Raw genomic sequence first — 16,252 nt, 5'->3', positions numbered from 1 at the left:
CCATCTCTAATGCACTTGTTTCCACGGCAACAGGCTTTTTCCAGCAGAGAACCGTTTTGTGTATTATCAGGCATGAGTAATCTATCACGCAAACTCAGACGCTTCCCACGGATGATCCAAAACAAGGGGGCACCGATATGTTTAACCGTTAATTGTATGTCTGCTCAGCTGTTTATGTCCGTTGGTCAGAAAATCTTAAAAGAAAATGGTTCGAACAGAGCGTTAATGACACTGCATCAGTGCATGAGTGGCCAACGGGCTCGGCTGTGGCACATGCTGACATTGCCATTGGAAAGGTAAGCTAGCTAACTTGCTAGCTAAGCTAGTGCTAATGCACAGCCCTTGCAAGCTGCTGCTTGCTAACTAGCCATAAGTTCAAGTCTCTGTATTCTCAGTGGTTGTAAACCTTACAAGCCCCGTCCTTGCTACCTGAGAGAACCATGTTGTCGCCCATCAAGCTACCACTTGTGATCAAAGCAGAGATCAACCTGATCTTGGTGCTCGTGACAGCTCTTGGACTATGGACCAGACTCCATGGAATACAATTCCCTAAAGCTGTCGTGTGAGTTACTGTTGATATCCTATTAAAGTTTCTTAGCTTTCCAGACGTCTAGTAAGGCTGACTATAGCTACATAAAAATTGGCGCTGTATATTTATGGTTTTACGGCAGTATATGAACCACTCTTTGTGGTCACAATTGACAAGTGAACAGCACATCTCCTGACCTCCCGATGTTCCTCGCAGGTTCGACGAGGTATACTATGGTCAGTTTGTGTCTCTGTACATGAAGCAGGTCTTCTTTATAGACGAAAGCGGACCCCCTCTTGGACACATGATCCTAGCTTTGGGAGGTGAGAGAGAGAGAGAGAGAGAGAGAGAGAGAGAGAGAGAGAGAGAGAGAGAGAGAGAGAGAGAAAGAGAGAGAGACGGTCATTTCATCAGCTAATTGTATCTGTCGGAGAGAGATCATGATATTTTTGTTGGTCTTCTCTGCAGCATACCTGGGAGGGTTTGATGGGAACTTTATCTGGAAAGGGATCGGAGCAGGTGAATCCCCATTTCGTAGTTGTTAAACTTTAACACACGCAAGCATTGGTTTTGTCTTTAGCATACACACATCCGCAGACATACACACACATACTTGTTTATCATTAATAGCAAAGGTGGCTGCATCTGTACTGAGGTGATCTATGTTGATGTTGCAGAGTACTCCAGTAATGTACCGGTGTGGAGCTTGCGTCTACTGCCAGCGCTAGCAGGCTCCCTGTGTGTTCCTCTGGGCTACCTGCTGGTAGTAGAGCTGGGCTTCTCTCACCTGGCTGCACTTGCTGCCGCCTTTCTCCTGCTGCTGGGTAACTACACAATGACCTCTGAACCCTGAACCACAGCCCTGAACTGAACAGACATGCTTATCTTTCTCTTTCTCTCTCACTTCCCTCCTCTCTCCCGCCGTTCGCTCACTTCTTCTATCCTTTTCTCACTTCTGCATCTCGCTTTGAATTATTTTTTGTATACCTCGCAACCAAACAGAAGTGTTATATATCGTTTTATTTTGTGGATCAGTGCTTTTCTGACTACTCTAAAACGTGTGTTTGTGTGTGTTTGTTTCCTGTTGCGGTGTGCGTCAGAGAACTCGTTGATCGTACAGTCTCGCTTCATGCTGCTGGAGTCAGTGCTCACCTTCTTCCTGCTCCTGGCCTTCTTTTCCTACCTTCGCTTCCACAACGCCCATCAAAGGTAACCCTTGACCTCTCTAAATCTTCACCAACCTCTCTTAATCCTCCCCTGCACCCCAACTCTGCCAGCAAGGACTCTTAGCACATCCTAGGTGGAGGCAAATGTAGGTGTTACTTCTGGTAAAAGGTGTTTTGCAGGTAAACATTTCTCAATAAAGTTGTAGTTGGTCACTGGTTCCTGTTCCTCCACAGTTCTCCATCCTCACTAGCATGGCTGATGCTGGCTGGAGGCTCCTGTGCCGGTGCGGTGGGGTAAGACTTGCTTGTCACAAGACAACTGTGTGTCGACATTGCCCCCAGTGTTCAACAGATGGTTGTGTGTGTCATGTTTTGTTTCCCAGTTTTCTATTGGGTTGTAACTTCTTGATTGTTTTTTCCTCCTCTCTCATTGGCTGACAGAGTGAAGTACATGGGTCTGTTCTCCTACTTGCTGCTTCTGGGCGTGGCTTCAGTGCATACCTGGAAGCTGATTGGAGAACGAACACTAAGCCATGTGCGTCGGGTTGTGTCCGTGTGTTTAGCAAAGGCAAATAAATGACAGGTGGATTAAGGAATGCTTTGAAATCACTGAGTTTTGTGTTTTTGTCATAGAGAGGTGATGCTAATACTGACACCCACTCAAACTCATTCACACTCTCTCCTGCTGCTGTTGCTTGTGTTGCCCTGCAGGGGGCAGTGTTGGCGCAGGCTGTGCTCAGGTTCGCGTGCCTGGTGCTGCTTCCTGCTCTGCTTTACCTGGGCATCTTCTTTGTCCACCTCAGCCTCCTCCACCGCAGCGGGCCGCACGACCAGATGATGAGCAGCGCCTTCCAGGCCAGCCTCGAGGTGCAGAGCACAGAACCAGGAAGCATGCGCACGATTTGTGTGTCGCTGTGGATACAAGCGTCTGCTAAGTGAATGAAATGTCAAATGTCAAAGGGTTATTAAGGGTTTCTGTCTGAGTGTGTCTGTTGTTTGTGTCTGTGTGTCTCCAGGGGGGTTTGTCCAGGATCACACAGGGCCAGCCTCTGGAGGTGGCCTATGGCTCTCAGGTGACCCTCCGCAGCTTGTCCAGTAAACCAATCCCCTGCTGGCTACACTCCCACAAGGCCAACTACCCAGTCAGGTGACGCTCGATCAGAACCTTCCTCTCTTACCCCAGTTTGTCAGTCGATAACTAGTTTGTAACTAGTACCTCCCTCTTGGGGTTCCTGTGTGGTCTGCAGGTATGAGAGTGGGCGTGGAAGCTCCCACCAGCAGCAGGTCACATGCTACCCCTTTAAAGATGTCAACAACTGGTGGATCCTCAAAGACCCTGGCAGGTCGGTTGGCTGCTGAAGAAGGGAGATGATACTACAGACTAGAGGAGCACACATGGGAGGGGGACACCCCCTGTTGACTGTTTATGAGCGTGTGAACCCGTTAGCCTAGAAAGTGCAGCTGTCTGCAAGCGCTTGTGTTGACCTGATGAAGCCTCGGTCTGTTTAGTTGAAGACTGGGCACACCTAGGGGATACTTGATCCAGAATTAGATCTATTTTGCTAGTTAGTAGCTTAGCGGACAAGTTGGTGCTAGGCAGGTTAGTAGTCAACCTTAAACAACTTGTTGTTGTTGATAGTGTTATTTGTATCTCAGACAGGAACTCGTTGTGAGCACCCCTCCCCGCCCTGTTCGCCATGGCGATATCATACAGCTGCTTCACGGGATGACATCACGCTTCCTGAACACGTACTGTACAACAGTTCTGTACTTTGTCTATCTCGCCCGTGGTCCGAAACCTGGATGAATACATTTGCAGCCTGTGTGTGTGTTTCCTGACTTTACTCTCGTCTCGTAGCCATGACGTTGCTGCTCCTGTAAGTCCTCATGCCCAGGAAGTGTCAGGATACATCGACTTCAATGTTTCCATGCCTGTGCAGAACCTGTGGAGAGTGGTGAGGCTCACTGCACACACACACACACACCACCCTCACACACACACACCCTCACACACACACCACCCTCACACACACACACCCTCACACACACCACCCTCACACACTCCCACCACTGTCAATCACACATATCACACATACAGACGTGTCATTCACAGCAACGCCTCCTTCATAAAGTTGCTGATCTAGCTTTGAGTTGTAGGACTTTATCATTGGAGAACACGTGTGTGTGTGTGTGTTAAGGACATCACCAACAGGGAGGCAGAGCGAGAGGTGTGGAAGACCATCCTGTCTGAAGTCCGATTGGTTCACGTCAACACCTCTGCCGTGCTGAAGGTTTGTCGGCCAATCATGTCCACAATTGGAGTGTATCAACGTCTTCACAGTGTGCGTGTATAAGATATTTAAGGTGTCATTAATTATTGGTGGTGTAACATTGTCTGTGTGTGTTACAGCTAAGTGGCTCTGCGTTGCCAGACTGGGGCTTCAGGCAGCTGGAGGTGGTTGGAGACAAGATCAACAAAGGCTACCAGTCCAGCGGGGGCTGGAACGTGGAGGAGCATCGCTATGGCACCAGTGGGTCACTGCGAACCCTGACCTTTAACCCCTGACCTTGAATCTACCATTTACTCAGGACTTGTATTGTGTGTGTGTGTATGTGTTGATATAGGTGAGGAACAGAAGGAGAGAGAGTTGGAGCTTCACTCCCCAACACACATTGACACCAACCGTGAAATCACCTTCATGGCTAAGTTCTTTGAGCTACAGGTGACACAATAATCCATACTCCCTCTCATGATGCTGCACTATGGGAAAACACTTGCGAACATTCAGATGTTGTTTTGTTGCCATGACAGTGGAAGATGCTGACGGTGAAACAGGAAGAGACTGAACACAAATACAGCTCCTCCCCTCTGGAGTGGATTACCATGGATACCAACATAGTGTACTGGCTACATTCTTCCAGCAATGTAAGCGCCACCTGTCGCCTAGCGGTGACCACTCATCTCTCGATATTCTCGATGTTCTGAACAATGTTGGCCCGGCCAGGTGTTCGGGCCAGGTGTGCACACTGGCACTGAGCTGTTCTGATTGGCTGTTTCAGGCTCAGATCCACCTGGTTGGTAACCTGGTGAACTGTTCGCTGGCTAACCTGTCTCTGGTGGTGTACATCGTCCTCCTCCTGTCCTACCTGCTGAGGAGGCGCCGGAGGATCGAGGACATTCCTGCAGGTAGCTGCTTCTTCTTCTTCGGTTTTTTCAGTGAAGGTTTTTTTCCCCAAAATATACAAGTTACTTTAGGAAAGCTACGTTGAGGATGAGAGAGTATATGTTTTAGACAGGGAGCTGAACCAACCTGGTGTGCCCTCTGTGACATACTTGCATGTAAAAAGGGCTATACAAATACATTTGATGTGTGTGTGTGTGCGTGCGCCTTGCTTCGGTGCTGTTCTCCAGATGCCTGGGAGAGGCTGGTGCAAGCAGGAGTGGTGTGTGCCGGCGGCTGGGCTGTCAACTACCTGCCCTTCTTCCTGATGGAGAAGACCCTGTTCCTGTACCACTACCTACCTGCACTCACCTTCCTCATTCTGCTCGTACCTGTGGTGGTGGAACACCTGCACACACACCTGCTGAGGTGAGCCCACAGCTGAAAATACACGGATAAAACTCACACACAGACACACATCTCTTCCTGTGTGTTACCTCATTTCCTGTGTCCTGTCTCTTCCAGCAGTCCTTCCCAGCAGAGAGCCCTTCACGTGCTGATGGTGGCGGGGCTCTGCTCTGTCTTTCTGTCCTATCGGACCTTCAGCCCGCTCATCTACGGCCAACCAGAGCTCGACGCTGAGCAGCTGGTCGCCCTGCGATGGAGGGACAGCTGGGATATCCTGCTACATAGACGAAAACACGGCCCGTCGTAAGATCGCGGCAACACTCAAAGCCTTATTCTGTATCCTCGTTCTCCGACTCACTCAGTCACTCATGGAAGAGAGTTGAAAACGCTTATCCCTTTAGCCCTCCATCCACCACTGTGCAGACACAGCTCAGACTGTAGCCCTTGGGAGAATGATGCACCGGTACTGACAGGAGTGGGCTTAATGAGCATTAAATGTACCTAAGAAGAAAAGGGAATTATTTTGTCAGGCTTGGGGTTGGCTGATGGGAGGGAGATGGGTAGATTTGGGTCTCTGGATCTGAAAAGTCACTGTGTAAACTCAACAAATAGACGTTTTATGTAATACTTTGTACATTGTAACATTATGCATATCTGTTGTTTAATTAATAAAATAATGAGTAACATCAGTGAAATGTATTTTTATTAAAAGTCAAGAAAAAAATACAGTCCTACGGTTTTTACTTCTCTTCTTCCTTGTTTAAAGAAAAGTGTAAATGTGTTTTTAGGGTAACAAATATGTATCCAAAATATAGCAAGTAATAGCATAAAATTATCTTCGTTTTTCATATTAAAACATCACAAAATACGGATCTAAAACAGGAAAATGTGTTTCTCAGTGCATTGTGGGTACTATGCAAACGACAAGTAAACGTGCAGCGATGGTGTTCCTGGTTTTGGTTTTATGAAGGCCTGTAGGGGAGGGGCTCCTGTCAAAGATCCGCTAGGGCTGATGGTTAGCGTTGCCTCCTTATAAATTTACGAAGCACCCGCATAACGACGGGTAGCACAAAAAGAAAACGAAGAACCCTTAAGTACGGTTACGATAGTTAGACGACTTGCTGATCAGATTCGTTTGGTACAAGTAACTACAATCATATATTCTGGTAACATTTTATAACAACCGAATATGTATAAAACTCGTTTACTTTAGTTGCCATTGTTTGCAATACTGATGGTTATGGTTGAGCTAACGATGTTTCAAATCTTGCTCCAGAATACATGTAGGTTGCTAGCTAGCTATGATGAGGCTAAGTACGCGATTTAAGCATTTCTGAAGTTTAAAGTCAACGTTATTATATACAAACTATTTGAAAATGGCAATGCTATACGGATGCAATGGTTTATATACATATTTTGAATTTTGTTAGAAACGTTTGCCGTGGCTGAAGTATACAGCTAACTGTGCTATACCTTGCTGTAGCCTCAGTCTGACACAGCTGTAGAAAGTACCGGTGTGTGTGTAGCGTGTGGAGCACGCGTGCAGCGTACCTTGTGTGTATGTGAGAAATTTGAAATTAGATTGAGGTTTATTACTATCGGAGCCAATATTAGCCAAATTAACTGTTTCTAAACTTGTCACAGGTACACTACAGTGACGCGCCATGTCTTCGGACGACCTCGCGGCACAAAGGGAGAAGATAGAGCGTCAGATATTGGAGCTCGAGCGCAGTCTGGGTCCAGAGAGCATCTCCATTGACTTGCTGTCTTCTGACAGTTCTTCCGGTGAGTTAGTCGTGTTCGAGCAAAAACAGATTTTTGATAATTTCAATATTACTTTTCAATTTCAATAATGATAATTATTTAACGTGGTCTATTGTCATAATTTGTCAGATGATGATTCGGACGACAATGACGCTTCCGGTTCTGCTTTGGTAAGAAACTTGTGGTTTCATTGTAGCAATGTAGTGTCCAGTACTCGATATTTTCGGTTAACGCATTATGAGGTGGTTCTGATTGACTGGCCAACAGGATGCAGAGGACCTGGAGGGTGAGAGGGAGCGAGTTCAAAGAGAGATCGAGGAGTTGGAGCGCTCTCTTGGAACTGATGCCATCATTCTGTCAGGTAAGAGGAGCAACTGGTGCATTGCAGCCACATAGATTGTCATTGCGTAGTGTGTATGACCAGGGCTCTGAGCTAATCGTGCTCTTTGCATTGTGCAGATGAGGAGGATGGAGGGATTGCCCCAGAGGAGGTGAGTGACTGGATGCCTTTTAGTTTGTTCACTGTGTGTAACATTGAATCATAAAAGTTAAACTCCTTACCTCACAACCTTCTCTTATTATATTTCCTACTCCCTCCTTCCATGTCACTGCCTTCTACTCTCTCTCTTTCTCTCTCCCTTCTTCAACACACCTCTGGGTGAATGGGGGGCGAGGGTGAGACAGTCACTCACCGTGTCTCCCTCACCCTTCCTCCACCCCTCACACACCCACACACTCTCACCCTCGTTTGTCCCCCCCCCCCAGAGCGAGGAGGGCAGTGAGGATGAGCTTGATCTGCCTCAGACGGCTGAGTCCTGCCTGCAGATGAACTTGGTCTACCAGGAAGTCCTGAGGGAGAAGATGGAGGAGCTGGAGAAGCATCTGGCTGACAACAAGCAACAGCAGGTATGTCTGACACAACAACAGAGGAAAAACAGTAGTCCCAGTCTGTATTTGACTACATTTCTTCATCAGTCAGGAAACGGTCCAAATACATATTATTATTGTATTTTTTATTTGCAGAAAGAGTTAGTGGCTCAGATGTCGGGCCCAGGCCCTTCAGACGGCTGTGCCAAGAACTCGATACCTAACTACAACCCTAACAACCTGTTCATGGGACACTTCCTCAGACCCTACTTCAAGGACAAGCTCACGGCCCTGGTAGGTCCTCCAGACCCCCCTCCTCAGTGACCTTAAGGGGGCTATTTTTCTGGACAGTCTAAAGTACAATACTAACCATCTCTTATCCACTGAAATGCTTAGATGAGTTTAGATGTTTGCTATAGGAGTGGTCATTAGCTACTAGGCTACATCCAATCTCTCAATTTCACTGTCCAGGATAGCATCAACTTCTATATGATTTTGTTTGGTGGCAGTGTCCCTAATCAAGGACAGTCTGCCCTACCTGCTATATACAAGTCGAACTCGCAAAATAATGTTTTTAAAACCCTTGTCCTGCCTTTGGGTCATTGTGACCCACCTTTTGCACCACAACGGTAAAGGCACAAGGGTAAAGTAAAAATGCATGTACTGTATTACATGTAGCTTCAGCTCGTCTTACCCATGTGCCTCCCTCCACAGGGACCCCCAGCCAACCCAGAGACTAAGGAGAGGAACAGCAAAGAGAACAGGGGGGCGGGGACGGCAAAAGTAAAAAGATGTGAGTTGTTGTGGCGGCGTGTGCTTGTATTTACATTTACATTTAGTCATTTAGCAGACGCCCTTATCCAGAGCGACTTGCAGTAAGTACAGGGACTTTCCTCCCGAGGCAAGTAGGGTGAAGTGCCTTGCCCAAGGACACATCGTCATTTGGCACAGCGGGGAATCGATCCGGCAACCTTCTGATAACTAGCCCGACTCCCTCACCACTCATCCATCTGACTCTGTATTTCCTGTTTTCAGGGACGGGCTGGCAGAAGGCACTCCTGGTCAACTCCGTGGTCAGAGACTGCATGAGGCTGATGATGAAACCCAAACTGAACAAGTGCGTCGTCTTTTATTTTTATTTTCTTTCTCTCGCTCTCTCTGTCTCTTATTTGTTCTTCCATTTTGTTCTCTTTATTTCTGCCTTAGTCCAATTCTCTGGGCCTCCTTACCCTTTTCTTTCGTTTTCTCTTTACGTCTTTCTTTGGTTGCTTGCTGCCTGCCTAATCTCTCTCGTGTCCTTACATCAAGGGTGGAATATCTGACCGATAAGATGTCTAAAATGGACAGTGCAGCCGAGAAGCAGAACCTGCGCCAGCAGATCACTCAGATAGAGAAAGAAATTGAAGAGATCAGGTAGCTGACAAAAGAACATCTACACACAGCTAAAGCCATACTAGCTTCTACTTGTACGTACAGTACTATACTGTACGTAGCACAGCCAAGCTGATGTGTGGGTGTCTCTGATTGGACAGGGCGAAGAAGGAGGAGGAGCTGACTGGTAGCCGCCTTGATGAACACGACTGGGAGAAGATCGCCAATATTGACGTAGGTCAAAAAATGTTCTGTTTTCCTCGGAAAGAGTTCTGTCTGTAAATGACCCTTCTACCTTCAACCTACACTCGCATTCTTCTGCTTTTTGTCTTGACCTTTCACCCCTGACGCCTGACTGTCAACAACCCGCTTCACTATGACCTCCTCTCTCACTTCAAGACCTTTCCATCTGGTCCAGTCTGACCCTACCCTCTCTCCTCGCAGTTCGAAGGTCTGCAGGATGCAGAGAACATCAAGGTTTTCTGGCAAAACTGCCTTCACCCCTCAATCAACAAGAACATCTGGAAGGAGAACGAGATCGACAAGCTTAGGATCGTAGCGCTCAAAAACCACTGCGTCAATTGGGAGCTGATTGCTGAACAGCTGGGGGTGAGGGTCTGGAGTAGGTAAAAAGAGGAAGTAGACATGACCAGATACAAATACAGTTGATGGAAATGGAAGATGGAAGAACTTTTTTGTAGGGCATGATACCTTCCTTTTATCATCATGTCATCAGGATGCATGCATGGTATCATGCAGTAGATGTATCATGTTTGTTTGCCACATCAATTTTTTTCTCTCTGATGATCTTTCCCTGCCTGCAGACCAACAGGACAGCCTTCATGTGTCTGCAAGCCTTCCAGCGCTACGTCTCCAAGACTTTCAAAAAGGGCCCATGGCAACCTGAGGACGACCAGCAACTCAGAGAGCTAACGGAGAAGATGCGAGTTGGAAACTTCATCCCCTATACGCAGAGTAAGGCCTTGTATACCTGCCTACGTCAACGTGCATCTACACCCAGTCAGAAAAGTTGAAGATGTCACCTTTTATTCTGTATAAAATGATACCGTGTTTAGCCGGGAGTGTAGAGGCCACCCCCAAATTAACTATAGGCAATGACCAGGCTTGGATAAACAGGAAGATCCTTATATTATCTGTTTGTGTCATTTAATTGGCCTAAGCAGGGCCACTTCCAAGACGCACGCACACTACACTAACATCTACACCTGCCAACATCCTACAAATATGACCACGATTACCAACTAAGCAAAGTTACTAACGAAAACCCATTTACGTGGTCAAGTTAACTCCAGCTCCTCTGCGCTGTAGACTCGCTCCCATGTTCACACAGTGGTGTCCGCTCTTGTGTTTGATCCCATGAACCCTCAGTGTCGTACTTCATGGAAGGGAGACCCGCTACACAGTTGATGTACCGCTGGACCATGGTTCTAGACCCATCCCTCAAAAAAGGGCATTGGACCCCAGAAGAAGACGAGGTAAAGACCATCAGATCGGATCCATCAATATTTGTTTATGGAGCATGTTTACAAACAACTATGGTTCTGTACAGGGGATACAAATTAGTGTGTGTGTGTGTGTGTGTGTGTGTAGCTGCTCCTGAAAGCTGTATCCAAGTATGGCGTTGGGAGGTGGTGGAAGATAAGGCCAGAAGTCCCCGGCAGAACTGACAGCCAATGCCGCGACAGGTGAGGTCCCGACTGGGCCCTGATTGGCTAACTGGGAGAGGTATTGTTGTTGTGGCTATCCAGCGGTTGTGTGGACGTCCCCTCTCATTGGCTTTGCTTGGGTAGGTACCTGGACTGCTTGAGAGAGGGCGTGAAGAAGGGGCCCTGGTCTCCTGAGGAGATGTTGTTACTGAAAGAAATGGTGAAAAAACATGGAGAAGGTTTGTACACAGTGGAACACATAAACAGGGGTGTAGGGTTGTGTTCAAATGTGGGTCGGACAGCTTATTGAATAACATTTCCTTAATAAAAAAAGTACATCAAGTACATCCACTGGCCTTACAGGTCAATGCCTGGTTTAGTCTGTCTTTGGGAATCCCTACATACCATTATGGCACTTTATAAGAGCATTCAAAAAGAATATTGAGACCGACTGTGATGTCACTTCCTTCTTCCCTGTCCTGTAAAGGGAAGTGGGCTGCAATCTCCAGGGAGATCCCAAACAGACTGGACTGCCAGTGTATGACTCAGTGGTGCAAGTTACAGCGACACAGAGTAAGTTTCCCCAGGGTCCCACTGCCCCTGTCATCATCTATATCAAGGGTCCTTTTTTCTGTATTTCGGAATATCATGTTATTTTGCTTTCATTTCTAGATGGCAATCACTGTTAAGTGTTAAGATATTTAACTCTCTGATCTTTCAAATTGGCTTTGCTGAATGAGCAGACTATTAGCACATTAGCTGCACCTCGTTTTGTTCCTGTGGTCCACTCAGTCATCATCGTTCTCTCCGTCTCCCTCTCTCTTCTCTGTGTCAAAGATAGGGATAACTAGGAAGCAGTCCAGAGCGATGAAGAAAAGTGTGAAGAAAAGGATCATAAAGAGACTGCAGAAGCTGGAGGAAGAGGAGGCATCCACCTCGGAGGAAGAAGATCCGACACAAATCGTTTACATGGACAGCGACGATGAGACCAAGGGGAAAAAGCGAAAAAGGGGGTCTGTGGAGAGTGAGGAAGAAGAGGAAGTTGAGAGAATGTACTTAATCCCCCCCTTTGAGAAATGGATTCCAACATGGGACCCCAATGTCAGGGGCTCTGGGACCCTGAATACTGTGTTTGTAGAGCTGCCAAGTGTTAACTCCTCTCAAGATGTTCCTGACACTTCTGGATCTAACCATGGCCAGCCTAGCAGCTCAGTGTACCCCAGCCAGGACCCCCCCACACACCGTAATGTAATGGTACGCTCCACCATCCTGGATCGCTTTGGAAACTACTTGGATTCCGTGGTGGGGGATAACCCTGCAGTACTGGCCAAGAAGGTAACTCATGTCATCACACACGTTCACAATCCCCACGCACAAACGTATAGACAGTCACTACAGTGCGTAGCAGACATGCTTGTCGTTGAAAGTGCTGCTGCTGTGTTTCCAGGATCGCCACAGTCTGCTGGCCATGCTTAAGGTGCCGTTTTCAGAAATCAAGGATCTGATGCTCTGGAGAGGAGTCTGTGCCTCCCGGAAGGTAACGGAAACATCACTGGCTGATGTCTCACTTTGCTAACTGCTTACCTTTTCGTCACTGGCCTCTGCATGTGCCTCCCACACACAGAAACGTGCGTTTTCTGTTTGTGTGGGTGTAGAGGAACAGCTTCCGGTCCGGTCCAGTGAGAGCGTTCCACAGGCCGTCCAGCATGACCAGCAACACCAGTCTGCACCATGCCCTCCTGGTGGCGGTCACCCCCTGGGTGGGCAATCTGCTGCTGCCCGCGCCCCTCACCAAGAACAGACCCTGGAAACGTAACTCCACCGCCAAATCTAGTCATCTGTGTATTGCCTGTTTTCTGTGAAGATGTTTCCGTTGTATTGATCTGTGTGTGTGTGTGTGTGTGTGTGTGTGTGTAGTGGACATGGTTCGAGAGAGAGTAGAAGCATTGGAACTCACCAGCACCCCAGTGTTCAAGCTCTTTCTGCAGGTAGGCATTAACCCCTGACCTTTAACCTCCAAGCAGTAGTATAGGAACACAACTCCAGCATCACCAGGTAATCGCGCGGTCAGACCATAGCTGATCAGTGCTTGTTGAGCGTGTCGCTTCTCGCACAGAACTTGTACGTTTCTTCCACCCGTTTCCTGGTTCTTTGCGAAAATGAAATCAAGGGCGCCCTAATAATCCTCTGTGCGGTTCCTCTCTCCATCCCAGGCTCTCCGCGTCGACACCGGCGGCTGCAAGAAGATCATCCAGTACCGGCAGAGTCCACAGAGGGTGTGTAACAGTGTTGCCGTTGTGGCGCAAACGTCGATAATAAGAATAACGTGTAAACAAATGTACAACATCACCAACTGAACGTGTTGTAATGTCAATTTTAGATGCAGCTCATTCCTGTCCAGTCCGGTAAGCTAGTAACTATGGTTACCCATACTATTTATGGTGTGTCATATACATGAGATATGTATGTGGATGTGTGTTTGGAGAGGGAGAGGGAGAGAGACACGTTAAAGGGCCTGTCTTTGTGTTCCAGCGCAAAATCTGAAGACGACGGTTCAAAGCACGGTGGCCAAAAGGCTGCAGCAAGTCGGAAGAGTTCCTGGGAACTCGATGACACAGCAAAATAGTCAACAATCTGCAACTTCGATCTCATCCGTCTTCATGGGTCCTTCACCTGTCTTCATTACACAGCCCATAGTACAGGGTCAACGACTTCCTCTACAAGCCCACTCACTTCCAGTCCAAGGCACCAGACTTCCTGTCCCTGGAGTGCCAATGGTTAGATTTGTTGTGGCGGCGGGTCAGAAACCCGTCCCTCTCAACACCCTACCAGGCCCTCTCACATCCCCCTCCCCACACATCCTCTGCCTCCAATCCCCCCCTATCCCGTCATCCAGTTCCAACTTGAACCCCCTAACCTGCGGCGCTAACACATTCTCCACCCCTACCATTCTACGTGTCCCCCTCCAAACAAACTCCTTCCGGTCACCCCCAGGCAGGACTATTGTGGCAGAGATCAGCGTGTCTCCCAAGGTGAACAGTCCCGCCGTGGGGAAACGAGCTCGTAAACCGACCGAAAAGGTCAAAGCTCTCTTGGAGAAAGGCAAAAGGGCAGATGGCGTGTCACCCAGACGCAAGAGAACCTGCAAAGAGGCTGCTCCTGAAACCGAAGCCCTCCTGAAGACTGATGGAAAGTCGCCCGGATCCAGGAAAACCTGCATGCAGATTGCTCCTAAAGCCGACCCTCAGATATGCTCTCCCACGGCCTGGAGCGTCACAAATGAAAAGCCAGCCCCTCCTCCTCCCTTGGATATAAACATTGTCTATTCCATAGCCGGCCAGCGGTCCCTCCGCCCGAAACAGCCGGATAGCCCACAGACGCCATCCACCAGCGCTATAACCAACGATCATTCAAGCTATACAGTGTCTACCACTCCTGGTGCTGCTCTGACGCAATCTTGCAGTCCAAACCTAAACCCTCAGACAACCATCACAAATTCCACCGCAACTACTACATTATCCACCAATCCTGGCCAAGCTTCTGCACTCTCCACCAATCCTGGTCCAGGTCTCACACTCTCAACCAGTCCTAACCCTAACATTAAAACCCCCTCCACCAGTCTTCCTGCTGTCTGTAGTCTGGTGCAAAGTGTGAACCAGTCATCTGCCGTGTCCCTAGGCTCTCCACAATCTCCAAAGTGTGCCCTCAATGGTCCCACCCAATCACAGCCTGGCTCTGGTTCTACCCAATCACAACATGTCACTGGTCCCACCCAATCACACCCTGGCTTTGTTACCACCCAATCACAACCTAGTCCAGGACCCGCCAGTTCTGCCCCTATGTTTGTTCTACAATCAAATTGTACCCCATGGCCCCATGGTTTATCCCAGCTTTCACCTGGTCCTTGCTTACCTTACATCATACATGTTCAGCAACCAGGGACCCCAGGACCAGGGCCTGTGTTGAGGCATCCCTCCCCAGGAACAATCCCCTTCCTCAGGCAGTTGACTCCAGGGTCTGGCCCCTTCCCTATGAAGCAGGGCCATCCTGGAGCAAGGCCAATCCTAAGACAAAACCCCACTACTCTCATCAGGCACGTTTCCCCAGGACCACAAGTTTTCTTCAGGCCAGTATCCCCAAGAATGACTGTCCCCCTACCCTCGCACACAGCCACGCCAAGCCTGCCCAGCAATGTGATCACAGTCAACGCCACAGAGCCCAGTTTCAAACCCGAGCCCCTCAGCTTCGACCCCTCCTTGATACTAACGGAGGAGCCGGCGCAGGTGATTGAATGGCTTACTGGCAAGACGGGCGTGGTGCTGCCGAAGCTGGAGGTGGCCTTGCCCTACCTGCCTCCCTTCTCCAGCAACCTGGCCTCCCTCTCTGCTTTGCTCAGACACAAGAAGTCCCTGACCACCTCTGCTTTGCAGCTGCTGCCCCTGGATGAACAGGGCGCCAGCGAGGAGGAGAAGGTGGCCGCCATCAGGGAGGTGATCGCGGAACGCTTCGGTTCAAACCCTGCGTACCTCATGCTTAAGGCTCGCTTCCTGTCCTGCTACACCCTGCCTGCTTTTCTCGCCACGCTCAACCCGGTCAGCATTGAACCTGAGTCGAGGTCAAACTCTCCAACCTTGGACAACGGAGAGGGTGAAGAGCAGACGGATTATAGACAACGGAAACGGGCAAAAGTCAGAGATGGATCTACAAGAATGCAGGTAACTAGCCTGACTCTCTGCCCCCATGACTACCAAACTTAATATTTCCATACTCTTACTAACCCTAGTTATATAAACGCTAAACCAGAGTGTTTGTTGTTGTTTTGTTACCAATAATCGTCAACACGTAACCTTGTTCCTTGTGTTCTTTACCCAGAGTTTCTTGCTGGTAACGGATGGCACTGGCGCACCTGCCGCTCACTACTGTGGTATCCCCTGCAACCAGAGCCACGTCCCGCCCCCTGGCATCCCCTCCAATCAGAGCTACGTCCCGCCCCCTGGCATCCCCTCCAATCCTAATGCAGAAGATTGTTCCTCCTCTTAAAACCCAAAGCGTTCTGAAGGATATTTTGATGTCAGATACGTTGGTGACCACAGTAGCTACGGTACACCTCTTACGATACAAATGTTATGTTTATGCAAATGAATTCAGCATCCATATAAATGTATACTTATTGTAAAAAGAGATTCTGTTTATACATTTTTGTAATAAATTGTTATTTTGAAATAATGAAGCCTCTCTTTCAGCATGCACCAGCAAGGACAACATGGCAAAAAAAAACTTTTACCTTATTCTCAGGGCATTGCACAGCATTCTCGCCAT

At 48.4% G+C, this 16,252-nt stretch overlaps 2 protein-coding genes across 8 annotated transcripts; both read left to right on the top strand.

Annotated features, from left to right (window-relative positions):
* Positions 1-74: 74 nt before the first annotated feature.
* pomt1 (protein-O-mannosyltransferase 1) lies at positions 75-5,995 on the top strand. Of its 3 annotated transcripts, none has more exons than XM_084690221.1 (20): positions 75-296; positions 481-562; positions 746-852; positions 998-1,048; positions 1,207-1,353; positions 1,630-1,738; positions 1,930-1,989; positions 2,137-2,230; positions 2,407-2,562; positions 2,712-2,842; positions 2,943-3,038; positions 3,352-3,444; positions 3,554-3,650; positions 3,894-3,986; positions 4,106-4,226; positions 4,321-4,418; positions 4,508-4,621; positions 4,756-4,882; positions 5,108-5,285; positions 5,382-5,995. In XM_084690221.1, exons 3-20 carry the CDS (start codon positions 786-788, stop codon positions 5,569-5,571), a joined length of 2,022 nt encoding a protein of 673 aa, XP_084546347.1. In that variant the 5' UTR covers positions 75-296; positions 481-562; positions 746-785; the 3' UTR covers positions 5,572-5,995. The 3 variants fall into 3 exon arrangements, with proteins under 3 accessions (XP_084546347.1, XP_084546345.1, XP_084546346.1); XM_084690219.1 differs by having other exon boundaries at positions 396-562; XM_084690220.1 differs by having other exon boundaries at positions 75-562; positions 5,385-5,995.
* A 276-nt stretch (positions 5,996-6,271) lies between these two features.
* snapc4 (small nuclear RNA activating complex, polypeptide 4) lies at positions 6,272-16,159 on the top strand. Of its 5 annotated transcripts, none has more exons than XM_084690215.1 (25): positions 6,272-6,408; positions 6,909-7,049; positions 7,158-7,198; positions 7,296-7,389; positions 7,488-7,519; positions 7,794-7,934; positions 8,052-8,189; positions 8,610-8,688; positions 8,931-9,012; positions 9,204-9,308; positions 9,428-9,500; positions 9,711-9,875; positions 10,091-10,241; positions 10,656-10,762; positions 10,878-10,972; positions 11,078-11,172; positions 11,421-11,506; positions 11,771-12,268; positions 12,381-12,470; positions 12,589-12,745; positions 12,851-12,921; positions 13,147-13,209; positions 13,314-13,338; positions 13,466-15,648; positions 15,806-16,159. In XM_084690215.1, the coding sequence occupies exons 2-25, from the start codon at positions 6,929-6,931 to the stop codon at positions 15,971-15,973; spliced, it is 4,860 nt and encodes a 1,619-aa protein (XP_084546341.1). In that variant the 5' UTR covers positions 6,272-6,408; positions 6,909-6,928; the 3' UTR covers positions 15,974-16,159. The 5 variants fall into 5 exon arrangements, with proteins under 5 accessions (XP_084546341.1, XP_084546344.1, XP_084546342.1 ...); XM_084690218.1 differs by having other exon boundaries at positions 6,295-6,358; XM_084690216.1 differs by having other exon boundaries at positions 6,301-6,402.
* Positions 16,160-16,252: the final 93 nt, after the last annotated feature.

Source organism: Hypomesus nipponensis, chromosome 24, assembly GCF_054491055.1.
Source record: "Hypomesus nipponensis isolate SF chromosome 24, ASM5449105v1, whole genome shotgun sequence".
NCBI lineage: Eukaryota > Metazoa > Chordata > Actinopteri > Osmeriformes > Osmeridae > Hypomesus > Hypomesus nipponensis.
Note: the sequence above shows the minus strand (reverse complement) of the source record. Positions and strands in the feature narration are given on the sequence as shown.